The 26,253-nt window shown below is 41.3% G+C and overlaps 4 protein-coding genes and 1 non-coding gene across 8 annotated transcripts in view; 3 read left to right on the plus strand and 2 right to left on the minus strand.

Annotated features, from left to right (window-relative positions):
- smurf2 (SMAD specific E3 ubiquitin protein ligase 2) overlaps positions 1-570 on the plus strand; it is a 51,741-nt gene extending 51,171 nt beyond the window's left edge. The window contains exon 20 of the mRNA XM_030793404.1: positions 205-570. Coding sequence (XP_030649264.1) covers positions 205-304 — 100 coding nt within the window. The 3' untranslated portion in view covers positions 305-570. The remainder of the gene's footprint in view (positions 1-204) is intronic.
- Positions 571-4,882: 4,312 nt separating this feature from the next.
- ddx5 (DEAD (Asp-Glu-Ala-Asp) box helicase 5) lies at positions 4,883-10,627 on the plus strand. 4 transcript variants are annotated; one of them, XM_030793237.1, is made up of 13 exons: positions 4,883-5,034; positions 5,814-5,985; positions 6,138-6,234; positions 6,324-6,457; positions 6,595-6,660; positions 6,748-6,889; positions 7,115-7,275; positions 7,471-7,643; positions 7,793-7,903; positions 8,017-8,078; positions 8,175-8,234; positions 9,502-9,723; positions 10,005-10,627. In XM_030793237.1, exons 1-13 carry the CDS (start codon positions 4,988-4,990, stop codon positions 10,430-10,432), a joined length of 1,875 nt encoding a protein of 624 aa, XP_030649097.1. In that variant the 5' UTR covers positions 4,883-4,987; the 3' UTR covers positions 10,433-10,627. The 4 variants fall into 4 exon arrangements, with proteins under 4 accessions (XP_030649097.1, XP_030649099.1, XP_030649098.1 ...); XM_030793239.1 differs by having other exon boundaries at positions 9,502-9,736; positions 10,005-10,124; XM_030793238.1 differs by having other exon boundaries at positions 4,890-5,034; positions 5,811-5,985.
- A 4,722-nt stretch (positions 10,628-15,349) lies between these two features.
- LOC115829731 (N-acetylmuramoyl-L-alanine amidase-like) lies at positions 15,350-17,422 on the minus strand. Its single transcript, XM_030793899.1, has 4 exons — positions 17,359-17,422; positions 16,351-17,169; positions 15,796-16,006; positions 15,350-15,665 (listed from the first exon to the last, which is right to left on the minus strand). The coding sequence occupies exons 1-4, from the start codon at positions 17,420-17,422 to the stop codon at positions 15,350-15,352; spliced, it is 1,410 nt and encodes a 469-aa protein (XP_030649759.1).
- A 2,665-nt stretch (positions 17,423-20,087) lies between these two features.
- On the plus strand, positions 20,088-22,184 carry LOC115829733 (N-acetylmuramoyl-L-alanine amidase-like). The gene is made up of 4 exons (XM_030793900.1): positions 20,088-20,177; positions 20,371-21,189; positions 21,528-21,738; positions 21,869-22,184. Exons 1-4 carry the CDS (start codon positions 20,114-20,116, stop codon positions 22,182-22,184), a joined length of 1,410 nt encoding a protein of 469 aa, XP_030649760.1. The 5' UTR covers positions 20,088-20,113.
- Positions 22,185-23,608: 1,424 nt separating this feature from the next.
- Positions 23,609-23,680, minus strand: trnaa-ugc (transfer RNA alanine (anticodon UGC)). Its single transcript has one exon. It is a non-coding gene; the product is annotated as a tRNA-Ala (tRNA).
- Between the last annotated feature and the right edge of the window lie 2,573 nt (positions 23,681-26,253).

The following is a 26,253-nucleotide window of genomic DNA, read 5'->3' on the forward strand; positions in this document are numbered from 1 at the left end:
CCAAGACTTGTTTCCAGCCTATCACAGGGTTAGGTTCAGGTTAGTCTGGGTCCTGTTAAACCTCTGATTGGTTGAAACAGTCACATCAAGCTTGATTGCTGGTGGGAAAACCCGCTGTAAGATCAACCACTACGTAACTAAACTATGTGCTGTAACAATGACCAAAGACAAAATAATAACTTAACCTGTTCGTTTTCTTTCCAGCTTCAACCGGATTGACATTCCTCCGTACGAGAGCTACGACAAACTGTATGACAAGCTGCTGACAGCTATCGAGGAAACGTGTGGCTTTGCCGTGGAGTGACAGCCAGCCACTAGGGGGCGACCGCGAGCACGAGGCGCTATTCTGACCCATCGCTCAGCTAACAGAGCTAGCGGCTACGTTCTCGAAGCTCTGTCCCCCCCTCCCAAACCGCTCCCAGCCGTCGCTAGGATACTGGCTGAGGCTATGGGAGTATGCAGAGCACCCACCGTCTGGTTCTGCTACAGGATTTAGTTACATCCCTCCATTTAAACAACAAAAAAAAAAAAACACAAAAAAAAGAAGAAGAAGAAGAAAAGAATCGACTTCACTTTTCAGCTGCTAGGAACTCTGACCTTTTTACTTTTTTTTTTTTTTTTTTTGGAACCTGTGCGAACGCCGGCTCTTCCTTCTATACATACTTATAAATATATATACATATATATATATATATATAAATAAGTTTATATTTTAGCATTAAAACAAAATAAAAAGAGATGGACAGTATTCCATGTAGCGTCTTTCCGAACAGACTGCTGAGAGAACCAGAACTCGTAAGGGTCCACGGAACATAGGCTGCATAAGCTAAATCCATTAGCACTACTGTTCCTACCGAAGGGGAGAGGAAGCGACCAACACCTTCAGACGGTTTAGACGCAAAGTTTGCGTAACAGGGTTGTTTAGGGACCCCTCAAAAGGTCCTCGTTTTGGGGAAATCCTCCAAACGAATTCGATGAGGGATTCCCATTCTGCCCCAATCCCCAACCCCAATCCTAACCCCCCCCCCCCCCAACACCCCACCTTTTGCTTGAGGCAGAAGGAGGTGATTTTTCACATTGTGGTGTATTGAATGAACTCTCGGCCAGATATGCAGTAGCAAACAGTACACTCTCTGGTCATTTTACTCCACGGTCTCCTACCTGAAACCACCACCAAACTATCTGTGCTTCATTCACCAAGAGACCAGGCTGGTATCATGTATGGTGTTTAGGCTTGTTTAAAGTGAACGAACGAACGAATGAATGAATGAATGAATGAATGAATGAATGAATGAATGAATGAATGAATGAATGAATGAACGAACGAACGAACGAACGAATGAACGAACGAATAATTAGCTGGTTAGTTTTGCGTAGTGTTATTTTTATATGATGGGGGGGGTTAAAGAAAAAAAAAAAGAACAATGAAATTATATATAAATATATATATAATTTATTGCCATTACTTCAGAGAGAAATGAAGATTTAAAAAAAAAACACAAAAAAAAAAAACTCTACGAAATGTACCTAATTAGATGACACAGACAGAATTGTGAAACCCACTTAAGCTTGGATGAGGTTTGTTTTTGGGCTGCTGTGGATGTTTGAATAGTTTTTTTCCAAAACCTCCCTTCTAGAGGATGCAGAGAAGGGCAGAATGTTGTTGTTGTTGTTGTTGTTGTTGTTATTGTTTGTTTTTGATTTTAAGAATGCGCCGTCCTCTTAGTGCCATGAAGACGTTTACTCCGAAGTTCTGACAACAAACCGATATTTAAATTCAATCCTTTAATGAAATTTTACAAACATTTATGTCTAGATGAGGTAAGATTTATTCTGAAACCCTGTTGCTATGGAGACTGGTATTTCAGAACTTCCTCTCTCCAGTTTCTATAAAAAAAAAAAAAAAAAAGAAAAGAAAAAGAAAAAAAAAAAAAAACTTTGCTATCCAGCAAGATTAATTTCTCAATATCTACTCTGCTGTCTTTGACCAACGGGAAATGATATAACCAAGGGAATTGTTTTGTATTTTTCTTACTGGTGTTATGTTTTAAAAAAAAAAAATCGTTTTTTTTTGTTTTGTTCTTTTTAACAAATTACCAAATCTTTTTTGCAGCTGTCCCTCCCTCTCTCTGAGCTGTTCCCTGGTTCTCTTTTCACTTTTGGCGGTTCATAGCTAAGACACCAAGGTCCTGCTGCAGAACTCACTGTTGTGTATTAAAAGAAAAAAAAAAAAAGTTGTTTGACTCTGGGCTTGTCGACAGGGTTGGAAAAAGACATATGTACACATGCAAACAAAAAAAAAAAAAATAGAAAAGAAAAGTGAAAGAAAAAAGCCAAAAAAAAAAAAAAAGGCAAAAACTAATTTTCTTTTGTGTTTTTATAATACAGATGATCATTTACATACACAAGTACACATAATTTATTGACTAGGGAAATGTATCATTTTACAGTATGTCACGAGTACTGTGACTTTACTGCCTGAGGTTCCTTTTATTATCTGTTGCTTGAATTATACAGAAGTTCACAGTTTCTATTAAGGATCATTATAGAAGTCCTCAAACCTGTATAAACGAGAGAAAAAAAAGAGGTTAAGCTATGCCCTAGTCCAACAAGAGTCTCTGTTGTATTTATTTTCTTTTTCATAAGCTCACGTACAAATTGTTGAATGTTTCTAAGACGCTGCCTGTCTCTAGCAATCTTCGACGACCATGGACTGTTCTGGAAGTTTGAATTCCTAAATGAACTATACATATTGTGTTACTTTTTTTTTATGGATGAGTGTAAGCAAAACTGAGAGAGCGAAAAATAAATAAAAAAAAAAAATTAAAAGGAAGCCTTGGAAAAAAAAGAGAAAAAAAAAGTCATAAACCTGCAATGGTGCTTTGTACAGTAAACAGATATTATTCATAGAAGTGTCTCACAGTAACCATCATCTATCTTTCAATAAAACAGAAAGATTTAAAAGAAGAGAAGAAAAAAAAAAAGAATTTAAAAAAGGAATTTGCACACACACATGCAGACTGTAATTGCTGTATATAACAAGCAACATCTATTTACCAAACCTTGGAAGGAGGGGACTAATTTTATATATTTACCTGTATGTCAGATGCACACAAACATATCCCTCTCATCTCTCTTCTGTGTTTGGTCCAGTGTGACCCCATCCTACTCAACTCAGTCTGTCTGTCTCTATCTGTCTCTCTCTCACACACACACACATCCCTTAATTTTCATGCATCTGCTTCTGTGAGGACTGAATTTTTACTAACACGGTGATGTAAAGACACAGCTTTGGTTAACTCTTTTTGGCATGACTATAACGGGCAGGAGTGTTATTTCTGCTAGCTGACCGGTGCAATTTGTCATACGTAACAAACACTATCAATTTTTTTTTTTTGTAAGAGTATTTTATTTTTGATGTGTAATTAGATCAAATTAAACTTGCCTTTTGTCTTGGGTTTAAGGCACCATTTAGCTTGTTTTTTCTGTCCCTTATTATTTTAGGTTGTGTGTGTATGTATGTATGTGTATGTTTGTGTGTGTTGTATTTTTCACTTCACAAACGTAAACAGCAATATATCTTTTGATACTAGGCTCATTCATAGAATTATATTTTTAGCATGTCTCCAAATATAACTTTGGACACCGTTTCTTATTCCTCATTGAAACTTTCTTTGTGTGAGGCTGGATTTGAATAATGCCTATTGCTCTGCTCTGGGGACCAAACCATCTGTAGCATTAGTTTGAATAAGAATGAGTCTGGTCAGTTGTTTGTAATGGGGGGAGAGGGGTGTTAATGTCGATGTCTACAAGCAGGCAATTGCACACAAGGCCAGGGACAGAAACTTCAACATTTGGCGCATCGTTAAAAAAAAAAAAGTGTCATGTTTGGGGGGATGGGTTTTATAGGGTGTGACTTGGTGTGTGAACTGTCTAAAATTGCTTCATGGTCAGTGTTTTGGTGAAGGGGGCGAAAGGGTTTCCTGTACAGACAGCGTATGTTAAAGCAAGATTGACTGATTAAAAGGTCTATTAGTTATTAATGTCGCCCATCTGCCGGTTCGTCTCAGTATGATGCAAAACTGAAATAGCTGTTAATGCTGCTAGCAGTTCTTTTAATTGTCTCAGAGATAGTTAGATAGTACTTGTAGCTGATAAGGATGGGAGAAAGACCTCGCTGTCGTCGTCGGCCCCCTTCCTGTTTAGTAAACTTGTACTAGATGTTGACACTCCCTGTTTCCAAAACTTACGCAACGTTCACTAGTGAATTGTGCTTAAAAACATTTAGTCAAAGGCAAGGCAAACTGACAGACTTTGAGATATGTCTGCAACTATGCAGCTGATTCCAGGTTTTAATTAAGAGCAAATGAGATTTTACTTAAAAAAAAGAGACGATTTTATGACGTTGACGTTGAAATGTCATTTCAGTGTACGACTCCAGACATTCGCGAATTACGTCAAAGTCGCGACTAATCAAAAATGTCAATTTCTTCATTATTTATCCTCACTCTCAGAGCGACAACATATAGCTCGGAGAACAATTTAGCAAGTCACAAAACTAACCAAAATGAGTTACAGCAAAGCAGGCAAGTCCGGCTGAACTCTCAAACCAGCATGAGAATAATGCCTTTTCTTGTTCCGTGCTGTATTCACTGTCAAAACACTAGTATCTATGAGCATGATTTGTTGTGTTTTGTTCATTGTGTTGTAACTAGTCTGTGTGGGTAAAAAAAAAAGTACACAAAGGCAAGTAAGAACAAACACAATGCCTATGTAAATACAAAATTTCAGACTAATAGTCAAAGAGGTGATGACGCAGGTTTTCTGTCGTCACTTCCTTTCGGCATAAAACCCGGCTCAGGCAACGCCATTGCCGGCATTCTAAGCACCATTGCTGCCAACGGAAGGATTAAATACCTCGATAAAATTTGTAGTTGTATTCAAGTTTATTTATTTGTGGTTTTAATTTATAGACATTGTTGACAACATGCCTGGTTATTCCGATCGTGACCGAGACCGCGGCAGAGACAGAGGGTAAGAAAAATGAGTAACTGATGGCTAATGAACATTGTCTGGAATTTCGCGGAAACGATTATGTCTTTTCTCGTGTAGCACCTGTGCTAACGCCATTAGCCTTGTACAAGCCTGTTGCACAGTAATTTAATCGAGCGTTTGTCATTACTGATTTGCCATGAAGCTAAGACTGTCTAAGAAAAAAAATGTCCCACGTTTTGATCAGAAAGGTGACCCGCCGATAAGTTTGTTTGGATGGCTGTTTAAATAAATTAGTGACGTTCTGTGTATTCGCTGGTCGCTAACTAGCTGATACCGGCAAAATGCCATCCAAATTAAATTTTGTTCTGTAAATGTTTTCGAGTCGCGTCTCATCTGTTCATTTACTGTCACATAATCCTAAAGGATAATTTAGATCTTACATAGACGAAATTTTGGCAGAGCCAAAGTGCAATATTAGGCCCTGGTCTTGCCATGTGGTGGAGGAAACGAATACAAAATGCCGGGCCTTTTCTCTTTGTTTCCATTTCGACAGGAAATAAAATGGCAGCGATTTGTAATGTATCGCAAAACCTTAAAAACTAGTGTTTGATTGATCCACAAAGAACTAACTATTCGTCATCAAGTTTTGCTTTAGTTGTGATTCGGCCTAGTTGAATGAATTTGCGTCTGCGCTGCATCTCAAGTTTATCGTATTAAGCTGAGCCTGCCGTTTAAGATCAAGATAATTTACTTGTGGTTTGTGTTATCATGTTGAGAGTCCATTTGTAATTCTAAAGTGCTTTTCCCATTTTGAGTAGTTATGGCAGCGGACCTCCACGTTTTGGAGGTAGCCGAGGTGGTCCGCAAACCGGAAAGAAGTATGGAAATCCAGGAGAGAGACTACGTAAAAGACACTGGAACTTGGACGAGCTTCCGAAATTTGAGAAGAATTTTTACCGGGAGCATCCCGAGGTATCTCGGAGAACCACAGTAAGTATTCACTCCTGTAGGCTATACCGCACCTTCGTTTGCAGTGATGAAAAGCGTTACATAACATGAGTGCCGGTTTGTTACACATGTGTCCTATGAGGGTCACGTGGCAAAAACCAGAGCTCAACATGCGGCACGTGTTTGTTTTACAGCAAGAAGTTGAGCAGTACAGGAGAGCCAAAGAAGTCACAGTGAAGGGGAGAGAATGTCCCAAACCAATTATCAAGTTCCATGAAGCTAGCTTCCCATGTAAGGTTTCACATTATTCACTTGCCCACATACTTTGTCAGTGGCCTCCCCTAACGTTGATACTGATGATTCACTCATTTGGGTTGTAGCCTACGTTATGGATGTGATCGGTAAACAGAACTGGACTGAACCAACACCCATCCAAGCTCAGGGATGGCCACTAGCGCTGAGTGGCAAAGACATGGTCGGCATTGCACAGACCGGATCTGGGAAGACCCTCTCGGTAAGTTGGATATTTATACACCATTTACCCTACCTGTTATTTTCCCCTCGTGTGGCCGACAGCTTGGGAACGCAGAGGCTGAAGACCACCATTGCTCAACTGTCGCTTGTGCTCATTTTAATACTTCTCCTTTACAGTACTTGCTTCCTGCCATTGTGCACATCAACCACCAGCCTTTTTTGGAACAAGGAGATGGTCCTATTGTAAGTATTCAAGCTCAGATACCCGATGTTGTATTACGTTTGGTGTGTGTGGAGCGTAGAGGTTAACAAGTTTCTGTGGTTGTCCAGTGCCTGGTGTTGGCTCCCACCCGTGAGCTGGCGCAACAAGTCCAGCAGGTGGCAGCAGAGTACGGCAGAGCTTCTCGCCTCAAGACTACCTGCATCTATGGAGGGGCACCCAAAGGTCCACAGATCCGTGACCTGGAGAGGGGTATGTGGTTTTTTTTTTGTTTAAATTGAATGACTTGTGCGTATGGAGTAAGCCGACCTGCTTTATTCACTCATTTTGAGTGTATTATCCATCTAATATCCACCCTTTGTGTCAGTAGGCATTTAACATGCTGAAAATTAAATGTGTGTTCCAAAATGACTTTTTTTTTTTTAAAGTGATGTGCAGTATTCCTTGAACCTAAACGTTTTTGCTGCTGTGTTGCAGGAGTTGAGATTTGCATCGCCACTCCGGGTCGTCTCATAGACTTCTTGGAGGCGGGAAAGACTAATCTGCGCAGGTGCACGTACCTGGTTCTGGATGAGGCTGACAGGATGCTGGACATGGGTTTTGAACCACAGATCCGTAAAATTGTGGACCAGATCAGAGTACGTTCCTGTTTGACTCATGAATCATTCCTTCATTCCATGGTTTCACGTGTAATGCCATAAGTAACATATTTGTGCACTCTCTGAAGCATCTACGGTCCTTGTTCTAGTAAAGACCTCATTCCTCCATCACTTTCTCTACAAACCAATGCAGCTTCCTGATCTGTGACCTAAACCCTGTCTTTCTTCCCCCAGCCCGACAGACAGACCCTCATGTGGAGTGCCACGTGGCCGAAGGAAGTGCGTCAGCTGGCGGAGGACTTCCTCAAGGATTACGTACAGATCAACGTCGGTGCCCTCCAGCTCAGCGCCAACCACAACATCCTGCAGATCGTTGACGTGTGTAACGACGGAGAGAAGGAGGACAAGTGAGTGGCTGCTCCTGTTGGTCCGAGATCTTATCAATCCACAGCTGCCTGGAAGTTTTATGCTGCATTCTTATGCAGTGAGATGCTGTATCAGCTGGACGGTTGGGGTTTTACTTCATCACTGACTCTTTTTGTTCTCTTCTATATAGACTCCTCCGTCTGCTGGAAGAGATCATGAGTGAGAAGGAGAACAAGACGATCATTTTTGTGGAGACCAAGAGGAGATGTGATGACCTCACAAGGAGGATGAGGAGAGACGGGTATGTTGAATACCTCTTCGCTTCTCGACCTACTCAGCATCTGGCAAATGCTGTTTTTAGTCCAAATTGATCAGAACATGCCTAAATTTGTTTAATGTTTATCCTGTTTACAGTTGGCCAGCAATGGGTATCCATGGAGACAAGAGCCAGCAGGAAAGAGACTGGGTCCTCAACGGTATGTGCTAGCCATCGCAACTTCCTTGTCTCTGGTTGCGTTAAAGTAATGACAGCATAGAAAATGACTGGTTTGTTTTTGTCTTTTTCCTTTCAGAGTTCAAATATGGGAAGGCTCCCATTCTCATTGCCACAGATGTTGCCTCCAGGGGTCTAGGTTAGTGGTTCTGTATCCAAGGTCTCTCTTGGAACAGTTTGATTTCCTCTCAACTTTTCTACCTGTATCTTAAAGCTTGTGTACTCGAAGTAATACAGTGTATTGCTTTGAGTGGTACATTTTGCAAAGTACATGTATTGATGTTATTGGTAAATTTTGTATAAAGAAAGTGTTATGGCTTTCTTTAACCTATGTACCTGTCTTGAGTTTTCCCCTCACCTGAAGGTGCAGTCTTGGAGGCAGGTGGCTTGGCATGACGGGTTCTCAGGTCTTCGGAGGTTGAGAGGAACTCTATTGGTGGGGCTCCAGTCTGGCTTCCAACCAATCGCATACCATACAGAGGTCAAGGGAGGCTGTGCACAGCTGAATCGCAAGCCCTCCAGAGAGGAGAGAGACATTGTGGGCTTGCTTTAGTGTCTCCTGCTTGCATCTGCTCTCGAAACAACTGCTACACTGCGCCAAAAAGTCTGACCGCGTCTCGTAAGGGCGATGTATTGTGAGCCACAAGCGTGTGGAGGGTTCTTGCGTGGCTCTTTTGGTGGCGACGTAAAGGTGGCAGTTCGTGAAGTTCTGAATTGGTTTCAGATGAGAGCAGGTGTTTTTGGTTGCGTGTGGTTGTGACCCCTCTGTGCTGAATGCGATGATCTGGCTGGATGGCCAGTCCTGCCTACAGAGTCCTCCAGAAGTCCTCCCATACCTGTGTTCTGTTAGTCATGTTGAGTCTTGCCAACGAGAGACATTTTCTCAAGTGAGCACTGGTTGAAAGATCTTGCCTTTGACTGTTGGCGAGAAAATGCTACCCATCCCTGCTTTTGTAGTTACGTAACCTAATTGGATTCAACCAATAAGTCTGGGCAAGATGCAGTTGGGCCTCTTTTTTACGTGTTCTCCATATTGCGATGGATGGTCCAAAATGTCCAAACACGTGGAGGCATCACTCTTACTTGGGTCCTACTGGTTGGAGTCACCTGGTTTTCACTTGAAATTATGTGGGGAGATTATGACAGTTGTCATTTCAGGAGGGGTTGGTTCATCAAGGACCCTTACCTCAGTTCCTCTGTAGAGCAGGCGTAGTTCCACTTTCCCTTTGTTTTCAGATTTGCTTTGTTTTTGGTATTATCTAACCCCGTTCCCTTACAGCACAAGTGTACGACATTTTACCTGTGGTTCTTTTGCTAACATTTTACTTTCTGCCCTGGTTGTGGTGCTTGGCAACCTTTTTTGTACCTCCCTATTGTCTGTACTGCCACACCACAACACTCCACAGACGTGGAAGATGTGAAATTCGTCATCAATTTCGACTACCCCAACTCGTCCGAGGATTACATCCACCGTATTGGCCGAACGGCCCGCAGTCAGAAGACTGGCACCGCCTACACCTTCTTTACCCCCAATAACATGAAGCAGGCTCATGACCTTGTCTCTGTCCTCCGTGAGGCCAACCAGACCATCAATCCTAAACTCCTCCAAATGGCAGAAGACAGAGGAGGTAAATCAAATTGGTGAGATACAGGAACTGTGGTTTAACTGCAGCCGATTTTTTTTCTTCCTTTTTTGTTTTATTTATTTGCTTTATTTATTTGCTTTGTGCTATTTTGCCAATTTGGACAGGTTTTTTTTTTTGCGACATTTCCAGAGAAACATGTACAGCCCGGATGATATGGATTAAATCTGATAAAATGGGGAAAACATTTGTTTGCTACTTTCTGACCCACCATCGCAAAAGTCCAGTTTTAACTAAGTTGGTGTTTGTTTGTTTTTTCCTGATAGGTCGTTCAAGGGGAGGTCGCGGTGGAGGGTATAGAGATGACCGTCGGGATCGGTATTCTGGGGGCAAACGGGACTACGGTAGTTATAATCGGGATAACGATAGGAGTTTCGACAACGGACCAAAGAAAGTGTTTGGCAACAAAACTCAAAATGGAGGCTATGGGGGATCCAGCAGCTACGAAAATGGTAGCAGCAGCAATGGTTTCAATGGAGGCTATAGCAGTAACGGACAGTCCAACTTTGGTGGTAACCAGCCTGGTGGCTATGGAAACCAAGGTTTCCAGAACCAGCAGTTTGGTGCCAGCCAAGGTGGTGGACAGAATGGCATGGCTCATCCTCCACAATTCCCGTTTAACCCAACCCAGCAACAGAATCAACAGCTACCCCAACCATTGCTGCCCTTCCCCATGCCTCCTGCCTTTTCCTAGTAAACTCAGTGCACAAAACTGCTTAGACTATAATTTATTGGATTTATGTCCTGTATAACTCCTGCATTCATTATCCCTGACTGTATGTGGGGGTTTTTCTATTCTATACATTTTGGGATTAAACAGTTTTGGGGGGGCCAAAAAAATTTCAAGAAGTCTGCAGTGCAGCAGTAGTTATGGTGCACTTTCCACCCAACCCCCCCCCCCCCCCCTCTATTTTCATTCTCCTTTTTTTTTTTTTTTTTTTTTTTCCTTTTTTTTAATTTGTTACATTCCTTAGTTACTTGATTTTGGATGTTTTGTACTAGATACCTGCAATGTAAAGTATTTACACCTGTCCAGTTTACAGTGGTAATCCTGTGAGGGCATTGCATGGCCTTCAATAAAACTGACAAAAATCAACTTGGTGTTTTGTGGGTGTGGTGTTTTTTTTTTTTGTTTGTTTGTTTTTTTACCCCCTCATATCAAGCGTGGAGTTTACAGATTCAATTAAGTGCTTCATTCTGGGACCTGAAGCAAAACTGTCAGCTATTAAAACTTGGACCTTCAAACCAGCGATGGTTAAATGGGAAGACTGATAATTGTGCAACATCTAACCATCAAATTTACTTAGTGGCGTTTGTAAATGGGTTTAATAAATCGAAGTATATAAAGATATAAGTGAAGTTTTATTTTAGTTGTGCTCTTAAGGTGCTGCATTCAGAATCTGCTGAGGAACTGAAAATTAGAAACTGGTCAGGGTAAATCATACCTGTTTTAGGGTCTGAGTGCGGCTCTCTCGGGCTACCCATATAGATATAGTACAGAAGCTTGTGGCAGCCAGTGATGCTGGGTACACCCAGCTCCATAAATGGGAGGGAAGGGATTCATTTGAATATGGTTGTGGCTCAATCGATTTCTTACTGTTTTTCAGCCACCGTTTTGGGGCGTATTGCCCAAAGTAGTACATTACCAGAAATACAATGGGAAATTGTGCTACAACCAAAACTTATAGTTGAAACAATACGGATACTTGCATGTGAGGTTTTATAGTTCTGTTGTGTGGTACAAAGACCTTTTAAAGCAAACCACCTCAATGCTGATTCATCTTCTGCCTTGGGTCAAGTCTACATTCCCAGTTAATACTGAAAAGAGCCAAACCAAGTTAGTGAAGGGCTTAAACATTTCAAAATCCAAAGCATATCACTCAGTAATTCCCTAAGAATGGCTGAGAATCTTCAGGAACAACTTGATGTATGGGACAGCAGTGATGTCAGTGTTGTCAACTGAACCCAGAATGTTGCTGATAGTAGTGTTGGCTTTTACTTTCCATTCTGTAATTACTTCTTTGACAATCTTAGACTGTCCTCTTACTCAGTTATTGTTTTCTTAGATGCTGACTATTGATTCACATGACTTTCTCTCTTATCCTGAAGTGCTCCCATTTTTTCATCCCGTTGAAAAGAGCATTTCCAGGGCAGGAGGTGGAGTCCACCTGTCTGTGCCCTGCACCCTGCACAGTAAATGAAAGAAATTCTGAGCTAAATGAGTGCTTTCATATGTCTTAGTCCAGTTGTTTAGTAAATATGCAAATTATCACTCACCTTCAGCATAACAGCTGACAGCCACCACCACCAGTATTAGAAACAGTTTCCAATGTGATTCAATGTGGAAGAGATACCCAAGCTTCAACCTACTCAGACGCTTAATTTTACTGTCCGCCAATTGCCAGGTATTAATTAGAAAGTACTGAATAATTTACTGGTAAGTAAGCAACCCAATAGGAAACTAGATGGCAACAGTTAGAGATGCACCTATCGACCGGTCATCAATCGGAACCGCCCGTTTTTGCTCCTAACACGCGATCGGCATCCGGCCGGTTTTTTGTTTATTTTGGCCGATCTGTGTTCCGGGGAAGTGTGCGCTCCATGTACACAAGCTGCATTAGAATCACTTCCCAAAGTGCCATTTGTGTGGAAATATTACTTAGTCTGTGAACAGGAGATTAAGATACTGGAAGAAAATTCTGTCATGGGCAGCTCTACAACAGGTGCAGAGCTACCTGTCTGAGGCGCAGATACCAAGAAGCGAACAGGCGTTGATCCACTGGCGCACAAATGCGCGAGCTTACCAGTCTGCACCCTGCACGAGTGTAGACAGTGAACATTTGTTCAGCGCAGCTTCTCATGTGGTGGACGAGAAAAGAAACCGATTAGCTGGTGACAAAGCTGAAATGCTCCTTTTTGTAAAGAAGAAGTTACATAGGCTGTTGAAAGAGAAGCCATAAATAATGACCAGTGCCAACTAAAGGCAATATAGTTCTGTATAGGACTGTCATTTTGTTTTATCTTAAAATTACACTGACATAATTTAATTTAAAAAACAACTGCCACAGCATTTTTATGTTTTTCTCATTGTGCTAAATTTGATTTGACGTAACATTTAGAAATGTTTTAAATTAGTTTCTTTATTTTGATTTTATGTAATTTTACAAGGCAAAAGTCAGACCAGTCTGACTCTAAATCTTGAAATTATACAAGATAATTTAAGACTAAAACAACTTCTGATGCTAGGCCTACATATACGCAGCATCTTTGTTTTGCTTGTTTTCCTTAATATGTAAGTGTTGCTTCTAATTCCACATGCCTTCCGATATTTTTTCGTTTAAGGCTACTTTGGCCCGTTAAAGAGAAAATAAACATCTTATTCATTGATTCTTGCTTCTGTTGCTTAAAAAAGCAAAAAATTAGCGATCGGTATCGGAATCGGCCCATTTGCCAGTAAAAAAAAAGAAAAGAAAACGGCAATCGGAATCGGCCATGAAAAATAATGATCACGTGCATCCCTAGCAACAGCTCTAAACTTGACTCTAACCCTAACCCAACCCTACCCCTAACCGTAGCCATCTAGTTTCCCTGTAGGCTTCCATGTACTTTAATACTATACATTTCTAATCATAGGCTACTTTCCGAATAACTATATTTTGTTGCCATCTAGTTTCCTGGTAGGTTTCTATGTACTTACTAGAAAATTGTTTAGTACTTCCTGTCCGGTTGTTTGTTTTTGGCACCTTACTAATGACTGTATTTTTATTAACATGTCATTTCCTAGTTAACACCTGGTCATTAAGAGACTGTAAAACAAAGCGTTACCAATGCTTGCTCTTCTTTGTGATCTCCGTGGCTTTTTCGGCATTTATGCAGCTGTTGTGTTGCCTAAGCATCATAGAATGATTTTCAAAGGCCTATCAAATCACTTGTTATTATCTCAGTATTTGTTTTATTTCATGGGGTGAGTGGGAAGAGGACCAGATGATATGTGTGAGCGCATGATTTAGCAGAACTTGCCAAAAATCCACGATAATTTCTGCTCATCAGAAATCACCTGTGAACTACACAGAGGTTTAAGACTGCTGCCAAAGATAACTTTTCCATCAAGTGAAACGCTGGTGTAGAGCCACCGCTTAATCACAAAATGTAACTCCCAAAGCCAAAAGATTTAGACCAAATAAGTGACATCACGTTTTAGCACTTCAATACTTCTCCAGCCTGATTCACAATAATATGAATCATACCAGATTCCTACACAGTCTATGAACTATAAAGGAATCATGCCACAGGTTGATCACCAAGCGTCCAATAGATTTTGGCTATAAAAAGCTTTTGGATTTACTTTCTCATTTAGGATAGTAGTAAAGATTGGAGGAAAAATTCAAAGGTCTCCCTATCAACACTCTACCAGAATCACAAAGTAAAATGAATGATTTGATTCTTTTACTCCAAGTGCTCCAGTTACAGTCTCTAAGTCATATACATATACACTTGATCCTGTCCCCACAAGTTTTTAAAAGTATTTTTCAATCTGCAAATCACTATTTAATATGTTACATTCATCCATAAACCTCAAGCACATACCCAGGCCTTTTTAACATAGCTGCAGTTAAGCATCTGACTAGGAAACCAAGTCTTGATGCAAGTATCTCAAATCTTCTTCTCATTTCTTGCAGAGAAGAAATAATTTCTAAAGATTTCAGTCAGGCTTTAGACACACACCATAACACACACTGTACTACTCCAGAGCTGAATGGATTGTACGTGTTTGTTCATATAAATGGTATATTATCTGAACATATACAGCTAAAATATGGTGTCCCTCAAAGTCTCTTTGTATATATTACCTGTTGCTATTTTTGTTCTTAAACTTCACTGGTTTCTATTCATATGAATCAAGTCACATGAAATTTCTCAATTCTCCCAAATAGTAGGATGTGTTGAGAGAAAAACAAGCTCTGCAAAAGAATAATATTACAGAGCTGTAAGCCTTCATCTGAAAGGTGGTACACCAGCTGATCATGAGCTTTGATGACTTTATTATATTTTAAGAAAATAGAGACAGACATATGATTACTGAGGTGTACTCAAATTTGGAGTAAAAAGTTTGTATTGAGCACAGTGGGTACAATCAGCTGTAGCTGAGTTTTTGGCTAGCCATCCACTCATGGAGTGATTTAAATAAAAGTGAGAACTGGATTTTTAAGCAATTAGTTAAAACAACACATACGCTTAGATGAGAGTTTTTACATTTTTATTTTGTAGCACAGAGAAATTCTCAAGCTAGCCACCTCAATGCTGATTCATCTTCTGCCTTGGGTCAAGTTGAGATTCCTAGTTAATACTGAAATAGTAAAAAAAAAAAAAAAAAAAAAGTCAGAGAAGGGCATAACCATGTCAGTATAATATAATTCAATAATTCCCTAAGAACAGCTCAGAATTTACAGGAACAATTTTAAAGGGCAGCAATGTCATCAAGTGATCAGCTGAATCCAGATTGTTGCTGATAGCAGTGTTGGCTTTTGCTTTCCATGCTGTAATTACTTCTTTGACAAATTTAGACTGTCTTCTTACTGAGTTGTTATTTTCTTAGATGCTGACTATTGATTCACATGACTTTCTCTCTTACCCTGAAGTGCTCCCATTTTTTCATCTCGTTGAAAAGAGAATTTCCAGGGCAGGAGGTGGAATCCACCTGTCTGTGTCCGTACAAGATGTAGCTGTAGCTTGCGCGCCCTCCGCTCTTGGCACAGTCTGAGAACTGGTACCTCACCATGTTTATGGTGCTTGAAGATGGCAGTCTGGAGGTGTAGTCTCCGATGATGGAGACGCCCAAACTCTTGGAGTTCCACCCATAGGCATGAGCTCCAACCCACTTCCAGCCACGGCCCTCATACATGTTCCCATCACCACCTGCCACAAAGCTGTGGAGACACAAATAGACAGAACAGACAGGATGCACAAGAAAGCTCTGAAAATGCCTTGACTGGTGACTGGAATAGCCAAGTCTATTTCATCTCTGGCAGTGGTATTTTGTGTCTGCGTATGACATACTTGTAGCCGATGTCTGACCAGCCATTGGTGTTCTGGTGGTAACTCTGCATGGACCTCATGTTGGCAGCACAGGCATCAAAACTTGTGCAGGGCTGACTGGGTGAGGCAGTGTGGTGAAGGATGACGTAGGACACGGGAAGAGACAGGTAGCTGGGTGAGCCGATGAAAGGTTTAGCTCCCCAAGTACACCTGGCAATGATGTTTGGACAGGCTGTAGAGATAAAGAGAGGGAGAGAGAGAGAGAAATAAAGAGAAAAAATCCATGTAAGTTTCAACTGTTTTTTTTTTTTTTTTTTTATGAGTGATTGCTCTTAGTTCTGACTCACATTAATGTTGACATGCAACAAGTTTAACACTGCCCCATATTGAACATTTTTTCATTCATAAACCCATTTTTATATAAAAGAGGCTTGGATATGGTGGGCAGCATGAACTTTGTGTATGAGAACATTATTAATACAATGTTTACAATCCAAATCCCTTTGTCTCAAGTGACATGTATGTAGTATATCACCCTCATTAAAAGTCTGTGTTCTGGCTCCATTTAAGACTTACTTGCATATGTATGGATGAACTCCTCAATTCCCGTATTCACCAGAGCATCGAAATTCTCCTGAGCCTTCTCCCCATGAAGTTCCCCATATCTAGCCATGGAGCCCTTCACCTGGGTCTTCAGCAGTGACACACTCAACAGATCCTTGAAGTTGGTGCGGCGCATTTGACTGATCAGTCTGGGGGCGCCGTCCAGTCCCCTCTCGTCCAAGCGGTGGGTGTAGTAGCTCCTCAGCAGCTCGCTCAGCTTCTGGGGACGAGAGTTAGGAGAAGCGATCTCCAGACCCAGGATCAGACCGTCGATTCCTCCATTGATCATAGCGTCGGTGGCCAGAGAAGGCTGGTCGGAGAGAGTGTACACTTCTGGGGAGGCCACGTGGTTCCAGCATCCTCTTGTGCCCAGGAGCTGTGTCTCAGAGGATCTGCTGTTGTGGTACAAGAAGGACAGAGCCAGGGTGTTACCCAGGGTGAGAGGGTAAATGCCTTCCACGTGCTCTGGGGTGGTGGACTGCAGGCCAGCCTCAATGCCCAGGAGAAGAGGGGACAGAGCCACGGTGGTGCCGTCTTGTGTGAAGACCACACCGTTCTCCACACCACCATCGGTCACCTCGTGAGCCATGGCTGTCATGATGTAGCTGGAGAGCTTTGAGTCCAGGGTGAAGTTTGCAGTGGGCACGCCCAGATAGCGCTGGATGAAGGGGCTCTCCAGGCCGGCCACCCTGCGCAGAGCTTTCACCACGGCGACGGGATCCAGTTCTGGGTTCTCGGTCTCAAATTTCTCCACCACTTCGATGAAGTTGTTCATGTGCTTGGGAATGGAAGCTAAAGTTCGCACAGTAATCAGACAGAAATACAATTCAGTATTAGACTTGGTTTTAAATTTACAGCATCTGATATAACACAACACAGCATATTCATTCTCATACAGTAGATGAAGGAAATTCTGATGTAAATGAGTGCTTGCATTTGTGTCTTAGCCCAGTATTAGTAAATATGCAAACTATCACTTACCTTCAGCATAACAGCTGACAGCCACCACCACCAGTGTCAGAAACAGTTTCCAGTGTGATTCCATGAGGAAGAGTTATCAAAGCCTCTCTCTACTCAGACAGAATGCTTGCTTCTCTGTGTCGACTCAGTGGCTTTTTAGGCATTTATATATGTGTTGCATTACGTAAGCATCATAGAACGATTTTCAAAAGCCTATCAAATCACTTATTATTATCTCAGTATTTGTTTTGTTTTATGGGGTGAGTGGGAAGAAGAACAGATGATCTGTGTGAGCACATGAGTTTGCAGAATCTGCCCGAAATGCCTGGCGATTTCTGTCCATCCGAAATGTCCCGTGAACTGGACAGAGGTTTAGGGCCATTGCCAAGGATAACTTTTCCATCCCGTGAAAAGCTGGTGTAGAGTCACCACATAATCACAAAATGTAACTCCCAAAGCCAAAAGATTTAGACCAAAATAAGTGACATCACGTTTTAGCACTTCAGTATTTCTTGAAACTGATTAAAAGTAATATGACATATTGCTGCAAGCAGCAATTCCAGGGTCCCAGCACATTAAGCCTTGTCTTTAATGTCATGCACTAAAAGTATGTGATGAAGATTTTTCAGCGTATTTTTCATACGTTAAAAATTGGGTTAAAAATGGGTGTGTTCAAGCACTTGTGGAGCCTGTGTTTTTCGACGTATTGCTCTCAAATTTGGGATATCTTGTCGGTGAGGCCTTGTGATTGTGCAGAGGAAATTTCAGAATGATTGATGCAATGGTGAATGAAATTGTTACATTTGCTTATTAATTTGTAAATGAAGCAACTCGATTGGCTCGTGGTGGCCAAGTTTTTTGATGTAGCAGCTTCCTTGCAATTTAACTTCGGGATTTGGTTCAAGATCACGTGTTTCAAATTTTGTACAAATCAGCCCAACCGTTCAGGAGAAGATATCATTTTTGCTGAAATCATAATTATGAATTAAGATGCAAAGGTTCTTGCTAGCACAAGAAACTGTTAACACAATAGCCCAGTTCTTCCCTTTTTTACTTGTTGGAAACCATACTGATTATGGATTCTCAGGTATCTGCTAATATGAGTATTTCAGTCCTGAAATATCCTCTGGTAACCTTGCAAGGAAACCCCCCTCCTTGCCTGCTTGCCAGATGGACCTGTCCCTGGTTGTCCAACCACCCTTCTTCTTATCTCCACCCCTGACAAACGCTAGCCCTGATTAACTCTGCACAAAGAACTGCAGGGGTCTTAAGCTGTTTTTCGTTTTATGTGACCTTGCACAAAACCACAGACTAAAGACCAAGTTCTAACAATTCAGTGCCAGCCAGAACAGAACAGATTCCCCTTTAATAAGTCTCAGTTCCTCTTCAATTTCAGTCCTGGAGAGTTTTCTCTGCCACTGCCACCGCAGACCTTTCACAGACCTACTATCCACTGTACAAGTAAAAAAATAAAACTGAATTGAAGTGAGCATGAAATGTTTTTGGTTACGGTCTTACTGGAGTGAAAATACAAATTGCTATCTTAAAAGTGTGCATTTCCCAGATTCCACGTCAATGGAAAATCGCAAAATTGCAGTCAAAGACATTCTTGAATGAAGACCACCTTTGATGGCATGCACAGCAAACACAACTTGTGAAAGAAGGATCACTGTTCCAAAATTCACAGGTGCTCTTAAAATGGCTGAGATACAAACTTTACGGAAAATAACTTCAGTTCAATGGTTTTCTTCTGTATCAAATATGCCTCTCTTTCTGGAGTAATATGTGAGACCTTGGACAATGAAAATACATTTTGAACAATGATTTAGCTCACCTCATCAGAAATCAGTGATTCCAATGAGTTATTGTTTCTCATCCACAGTGATCAGGTTAGAGAATTTTGACTGCAGATGACAGTAGCGAGACAGTATATGGTTAGTGCCTGCTTTGAATTGGTACTTCATCTTTTCATAGTCAGTAAAATCACCTGGTGCTGTTGAAAAGTCACTTGTGATTGTTGAGCGTGGTCCAGCCCACTTGGCTCCATCTGTGAGTGAGTACGCTGTGACTCTTCACCAAGTTCTCACACGATGGAAAGTTATTCTTGGCAATATTTCCTAAACCTCTGTTCAGTTCACAGGAGATTCCTGATTAATGAAAATTATCAGGTAATGCCCAAAATATTCCATATACATAAATGAAGAAGAAGAAGAAGAAGTTGATGATGATGATGATGATGATGATGATGATGATGATGACGACGATGGTAATGACGATGATGATGATGATGATGATGATGAGAATAATGTATTGTGCAAATTTTACTTGACAATGCTGCTATGAAATACTTACCAAACTGTACCGATGCTGTCACTGCAAAATGACTCAAAATAGAATGCAGGACTGAAAGCATTAGCTTTGATGTGCTCTGTGATCTGCTGTTGTTTTGTGACCTTGTGAACTCAGTTCAGTTCAGTTCAGTTCTCACACACACACACACACACACACACACACACAAAACGCGCACACACACACACACACACACACACACACACACAAAACGCACCTACAGAGTATCACCTGTTCCTCTTCTCACTCATTCAAATAAATAAACAAATGTTGAGATAAGAATGAGAGTCACATGATAGGCTTTTGAAAATCATGCTACAATGCTTATGCAATACAGTCAGTATATAAGTGCCTAAAAAGCCACTGAGTCGACACAGAGAAGCAAGCATTCTGTCTGAGTAGAGAGAGGCTTGGATAACTCTTCCTCATGGAATCACACTGGAAACTGTTTCTGACACTGGTGGTGGTGGCTGTCAGCTGTTATGCTGAAGGTAAGTGATAGTTTGCATATTTACTAATACTGAGCTAAGAGACAAATGCAAGCACTCATTTACATCAGAATTTCCTTCATCTACTGTATGAGAATGAATATGCTGTGTTGTGTTATATCAGATGCTGTAAGGTGAAACCTAGTCTAACACTGAATTGTATTTCTGTCTGATTACTGTGTGGTGTGGACTGTAGCTTCCATTCCCAAGCATATGAACAACTTCATCGAAGTGGTGGAGAAATTTGAGACCGAGAACCCAGAACTGGATCCCGTCTCCGTGGTGAAAGCTCTGCGCAGGGTGGCCGGTCTGGAGAGCCCCTTCATCCAGCGCTATCTGGGCGTGCCCACTGCAAACTTCACCCTGGACTCAAAGCTCTCCAGCTACATCATGACAGCCATGGCTCACGAGGTGACCGATGGTGGTGTGGAGAACGGTGTGGTCTTCACACAAGACGGCACCACCGTGGCTCTGTCCCCTCTTCTCCTGGGCATTGAGGCTGGCCTGCAGTCCACCACCCCAGAGCATGTGGAAGGCATTTACCCTCTCACCCTGGGTAACACCCTGGCTCTGTCCTTCTTGTACCACAACAGCAGATCCTCTGAGACACAGCTCCTGGGCACAAGAGGATGCTGGAACCACGTGGCCTCCCCAGAAGTGTACACTCTGTCCGACCAGCCTTCTCTGGCCACCGACGCTATGATCAATGGAGGAATCGACGGTCTGATCCTGGGTCTGGAGATCGCTTCTCCTAACTCTCGTCCCCAGAAGCTGAGTGAGCTGCTGAGGAGCTACTACACCCACCGCTTGGACGAGAGGGGACTGGACGGCGCCCCGAGACTGATCAGTCAAATGCGCCGCACCAACTTCAAGGATCTGTTGAGTGTGTCACTGCTGAAGACCCAGGTGAAGAGCTCCATGGCTAGATATGGGGAACTTCATGGGGAGAAGGCTCAGGAGAATTTCGATGCTCTGGTGAATACGGGAATTGAGGAGCTCATCCACACATATGCAAGTAAGTCTTAAATGGAGCCAAAACATAGACTTTTAATGAGGGTGATATACTACATACATGTCACTTGAGACAAAGGGATTTGGATTGTAAACATTGTATTAATAATGTTCTCATACACAAAGTTCATGCCGCCCACCATATCCAAGCCTCTTTTATATAAAAATGGGTTTATGAATGAAAAAATGTTCAATATGGGGCAGTGTTAAACTTATTGCATGTCAACATTAATGTGAGTCAGAACTAAGAGCAATCACTCATAAAAAAAAAAAAAAACAGTTGAAACTTACATGGATTTTTTCTCTTTATTTCTCTCTCTCTCCCTCTCTTTATCTCTACAGCCTGTCCAAACATCATTGCCAGGTGTACTTGGGGAGCTAAACCTTTCATCGGCTCACCCAGCTACCTGTCTCTTCCCGTGTCCTACGTCATCCTTCACCACACTGCCTCACCCAGTCAGCCCTGCACAAGTTTTGATGCCTGTGCTGCCAACATGAGGTCCATGCAGAGTTACCACCAGAACACCAATGGCTGGTCAGACATCGGCTACAAGTATGTCATACGCAGACACAAAATACCACTGCCGGAGATGAAATAGACTTGGCTATTCCAGTCACCAGTCAAGGCATTTTCAGAGCTTTCTTGTGCATCCTGTCTGTTCTGTCTATTTGTGTCTCCACAGCTTTGTGGCAGGTGGTGATGGGAACATGTATGAGGGCCGTGGCTGGAAGTGGGTTGGAGCTCATGCCTATGGGTGGAACTCCAAGAGTTTGGGCGTCTCCATCATCGGAGACTACACCTCCAGACTGCCATCTTCAAGCACCATAAACATGGTGAGGTACCAGTTCTCAGACTGTGCCAAGAGCGGAGGGCGCGCAAGCTACAGCTACATCTTGTACGGACACAGACAGGTGGATTCCACCTCCTGCCCTGGAAATTCTCTTTTCAACGAGATGAAAAAATGGGAGCACTTCAGGGTAAGAGAGAAAGTCATGTGAATCAATAGTCAGCATCTAAGAAAATAATAACTCAGTAAGAAGACAGTCTAAATTTGTCAAAGAAGTAATTACAGCACAGAAAGTATAAGCCAACACTGTTATCAGCAACATTCTGGATTCAGCTGATCACATGATGTCTTCTACATCAGATTGCTCTTGCAGATTCTAGGCTGTTCTTGGGCAATTATTGAGTGATATTGTTTGGATTTTGACATGTTAAGGTACTTCACTGATTTGTTGTTTTGTTTCTTTTCAGTATTAACCGGGATTCTTGACTCAACACGAGGCGGAAGATGAATCATCTTTGAGGTGGATTGCTTGAGAATTTCTCTGTGCAACACAATAAAAATATCAGCATCTCAAACGCATGTGTTGTTGGCATGTGTTATTTTAACAATTTGTTATCAGCCAGTTTTCTGTGCACTGTATACTCTGCAAAAAATGGAAATCCTGCAGAGAAATAAACTTAATAATTATACAGGTCTGACAAAACTAACATGTTAAAATCAAAGCAAGCCAAAATCAAAAGTTCCCTCTTGCAAGAGAAAGCACAAAATCTGAAAAAAAACAAACAAACAAATGTCAAGATAAAAATAAACCCCCATATATCAAAAAGCTGTCTGTGAAAAAGAGGAACATGGAGGTGGATAAGACACTGAAACAATAGCACAATATTTGTGATATATTTCAACAAAACTTCCACCTTAACATGGCTCATGCACGCTCACGGTCAGTAGTGGACTATCAGGACGTTAAAGGGAAGGTAGCGGTGTCTGGATGCATCAGGAGGGAAACTGCTCTGTGAGCCCAACTCGGTGTGCCAAATTATCTTGGAGTGTTGTATGCTTCACATTACACAATCTCACGAGACCAGCGCGTCACTGTCTGTGTCTGAGAATCACCGGTTCTTTGCAGAAGGCACAGTGCTTTTAATAGGAATATTTGCTCTTGTTTTTAAATATTATGATTGACTGCTGCTTGTTTGTTCGGTCCACTTGTTTTTTTAATTGCAGTTTTTAGATGCTTATTTTCCCATTGAAAATGAATGGGGAAAGTTTTATGTCTCTAGTGCTATGACGAGGGATTGCACGCAGCGACAGTCGATAGTTGGACTCAGTGGTCTTTTGCGGTGACTACACTTCATCTGGAGACAGATCGAGTATTTCTAGAGTTAAGATTCGGTGATGCTGCGGCGCAATCGCGGAAATGCATAGTTTAGATATTATCATATGTGTATTATTAACACTTCATTTTTTAAATACGGTTATCGTCAATACCGGTCTATCATGACATCCCTAACACACACACACTGTGAGCAGTGAGTAGTGACACATTTAACCCATCCTATACACATCGTTAGTGAACACACACCAACAGCAGGCGCAGTGGGCAGCATTAGGCCACAGCTGCCCCCTAAAATGTAATGGAGATGCCGGGGATTGAACCCGGGGCCTCATACATGCAAAGCATGCGCTCTACCACTGAGCTACATCCCCTGTAAAGTAGTTGTGTTTACCCATTTACACCACTGTGCTTTTTACTCCTTGTAAAAAACAACCATTTTACAGATAAGTAGCACTACCTGCTGTTCTTAATGATTAATGACATTAAAAAATCTAGTCCTCAAATGTAAGACAGCCCCACTTATTCTGAAGTAGAAAAAAAATCCTGTCTTACATTCAGGTCAGTATGGTAAGTCCAAGCGTTTCTTCAACACTATTTAGTGTATTAGTTGTGGCAGTAGGTCAAAAGGTGCAGGAGATGCGCCTATACCAACTGATTGTATCTTAGCAGTCGTGCCATTTGAACATTGAACTGTGTGCCCAGATAGCAAATAATCATTGAAATGATGTTAAATCAACATTCCGCTGTCAACGTTAAATCCATTGAATCAATGTCGAGCTCCGATGTTGATTCTTCATTACTTTTGCACCCTCGGTTTATATTGAGACAACGTTGAAATTATAACTAAAGATGATCGAGACTTCAATGGTATTTCAACCGAATTTAAACCATAGCAAATTACTATTACTACTTTAAAATACTGTGAAAAAATATGTCCTGCTTTATCTACAGCCAGGATATTATTAAATATAAGTATAGCCCTATATTATTAAAAATTAGGTTTGATCTATATGTAAATGACAATGGACAACTTTACATCAGTTAAAAAACAAGTTTATTAAAACAAGTTTATTTCAATTCTTTGCGAATTCACCTCTGCGCTGTCTGTCGTCCACCCTGGTCTGAAGTCAGGGTATCTAAAACAGAAAACAGAGGAGCTAAAAAATAAAGTCAGCAATCTCAGCGACTGTAAAAGTGTGCAATTGCCAAAATAATACAACAGTGTCAGTAATATGTGATCGATACCATTTTATAATGATTTCATAGCACTATATCCGAGCTCCATCAGTAACTTAGTAGGATAATTTCGCTAGCATAAAAGCAAAATGCTAACTTTGTCGTCGGAAGAAAGAATCCTCCACTGAGGACTGTAATTCATGAAAATAGCGTGTATTTTATCTTTGATCAGATTTTGAGTTGTCTCCGAAATATATGCATGCCTCTCTCTTCTCCTCAACTCGTCCTAGCCAACGCTATCCTGTCATCTAATGCTAACATGAAATGCTAAATTATCAGTGGCGTTAGCGAGCTAATTTAACGCATCTGCATCTCTCAGTCTTGACATTTTGACCGTAAAACATCCCAAATATTTTATGTAATTTATAGCTACCACGAAAAACCAACAGTAAACCAAGGATAGCTAACTGACTAAATTAACTTAGTGTAGGTATTTGTAAAACTGTAGAGTGAACTTGGTCTGTGATGCCTATCTGGCAACAGATGCTAACCTTTCAATGACATTTAAAGGTGTCTGAGTTATAACGGCCATCGTGACAGGGACGAATGTACGACGGCATATAATGTTAGACAGTGTAAATAAACCATAAACGTTTACAAATATTCAATTTGGTACAATTCAACGTTCAAACGTTAGATAAATACATGCATGCTCACCTGATGGATTCACAAATCAGATGTGTGAAGTGCCGTTGGTCTTTCATACGATGGTCGCCCTGTCTTTAATTCGATGACTTCTCGATCATACTGGTCAACCATAAATCAATGGCTTTTCAATGTCACGTCATCATTTCCCGGTCAACTATAAAACGATGACTTTTCAGCAACATTGTCGTTGCCTGGTCAACTACAAATCTATGCTCAATCATTTATAATCAGGACAACTACAAATCAATGTTATTCCAACGTCACTGTCATCAACATTACTATACTGTCGGGTTTCATTGGTATTGTAATGGTGATCCAACATTTATTTAGCATTGAGATTTCAATCTCAACCATAATGATGATTCAGATGGAAAATCAATATTTTTTCAATGTCGTCTTGCTATCTGGGTGTTCATTTCCCAGTTAGGACCTGACCTGTAATGATATAATGATCTACAAAAAAAACTGGCTGCAATATCTGCCTTTCTTTGTGTGGTCTGTGCCTCGTGGTGTCCATTGGAACAAAATGTCAGGAAAATCTAAGTACATGGACGCAACGGTGTTTATAAACCTGTTTTTCAGTATAGCGCCCCAAAGTGGCCAAATTTCACTAAACGTGGTGTGTGCCGCCCAGGCCTAAAGGTAAGCATGTGTACTGAGTTTTATGCCAACAAACAAAAGCACTGCAGAGATATAGCCACTCTTCCTTTATGGCGCCTTCACGGGCAAATTTAGTGGGTACACTGAGGCCATATTGTTCAACCTGGCAACTATCCTTTAACAGTTCTGAAAGACAATGGTCCAAAGGGGTAATACACAAAACCTCATTGTGCCATAACTCTAGGAGGGCCCCCAAATGGCCAAATTTCATTAAACTTGGTGCATAACCAGTATTCCTAATACTAACAAAGTGTACCAAGTTTGTACCAATGGTCTAGGACTAGTTCGCAAAAGTATGGTTTTCAAAAAATTTAAAATACGATTTTTTCCCCCGAAAGTCTAATACAGTGGACAAGTCTATTCAATTCATCATGACCCAGGGATTCAGGGGAGATAAGGA

This window comes from Chanos chanos, chromosome 16 (assembly GCF_902362185.1).
Source record: "Chanos chanos chromosome 16, fChaCha1.1, whole genome shotgun sequence".
Lineage (NCBI taxonomy): Eukaryota > Metazoa > Chordata > Actinopteri > Gonorynchiformes > Chanidae > Chanos > Chanos chanos.

What these genes read in the sequence shown, in the direction of transcription:
- LOC115829731 (XM_030793899.1), bottom strand. Translation starts at nt 17,422, where the DNA reads ATGGAATCACACTGGAAACTGTTTCTGACACTGGTGGTGGTGGCTGTC. An exon ending in TGTCAGCTGTTATGCTGAAG is followed by an intron (nt 17,170 to 17,358) that starts GTAAGTGATAGT and finishes TGCGAACTTTAG; the next exon opens with CTTCCATTCCCAAGCACATG. An exon ending in TGGTCAGACATCGGCTACAA is followed by an intron (nt 15,666 to 15,795) that starts GTATGTCATACG and finishes GTGTCTCCACAG; the next exon opens with CTTTGTGGCAGGTGGTGATG.
- LOC115829733 (XM_030793900.1), top strand. Translation starts at nt 20,114, where the DNA reads ATGGAATCACACTGGAAACTGTTTCTGACACTGGTGGTGGTGGCTGTC. An exon ending in TGTCAGCTGTTATGCTGAAG is followed by an intron (nt 20,178 to 20,370) that starts GTAAGTGATAGT and finishes TGTGGACTGTAG; the next exon opens with CTTCCATTCCCAAGCATATG. An exon ending in GCTCATCCACACATATGCAA is followed by an intron (nt 21,190 to 21,527) that starts GTAAGTCTTAAA and finishes TTATCTCTACAG; the next exon opens with CCTGTCCAAACATCATTGCC.
- ddx5 (XM_030793238.1), top strand. Translation starts at nt 4,988, where the DNA reads ATGCCTGGTTATTCCGATCGTGACCGAGACCGCGGCAGAGACAGAGG. An exon ending in GATCTGGGAAGACCCTCTCG is followed by an intron (nt 6,458 to 6,594) that starts GTAAGTTGGATA and finishes TCTCCTTTACAG; the next exon opens with TACTTGCTTCCTGCCATTGT. An exon ending in TGTTGCCTCCAGGGGTCTAG is followed by an intron (nt 8,235 to 9,501) that starts GTTAGTGGTTCT and finishes AACACTCCACAG; the next exon opens with ACGTGGAAGATGTGAAATTC.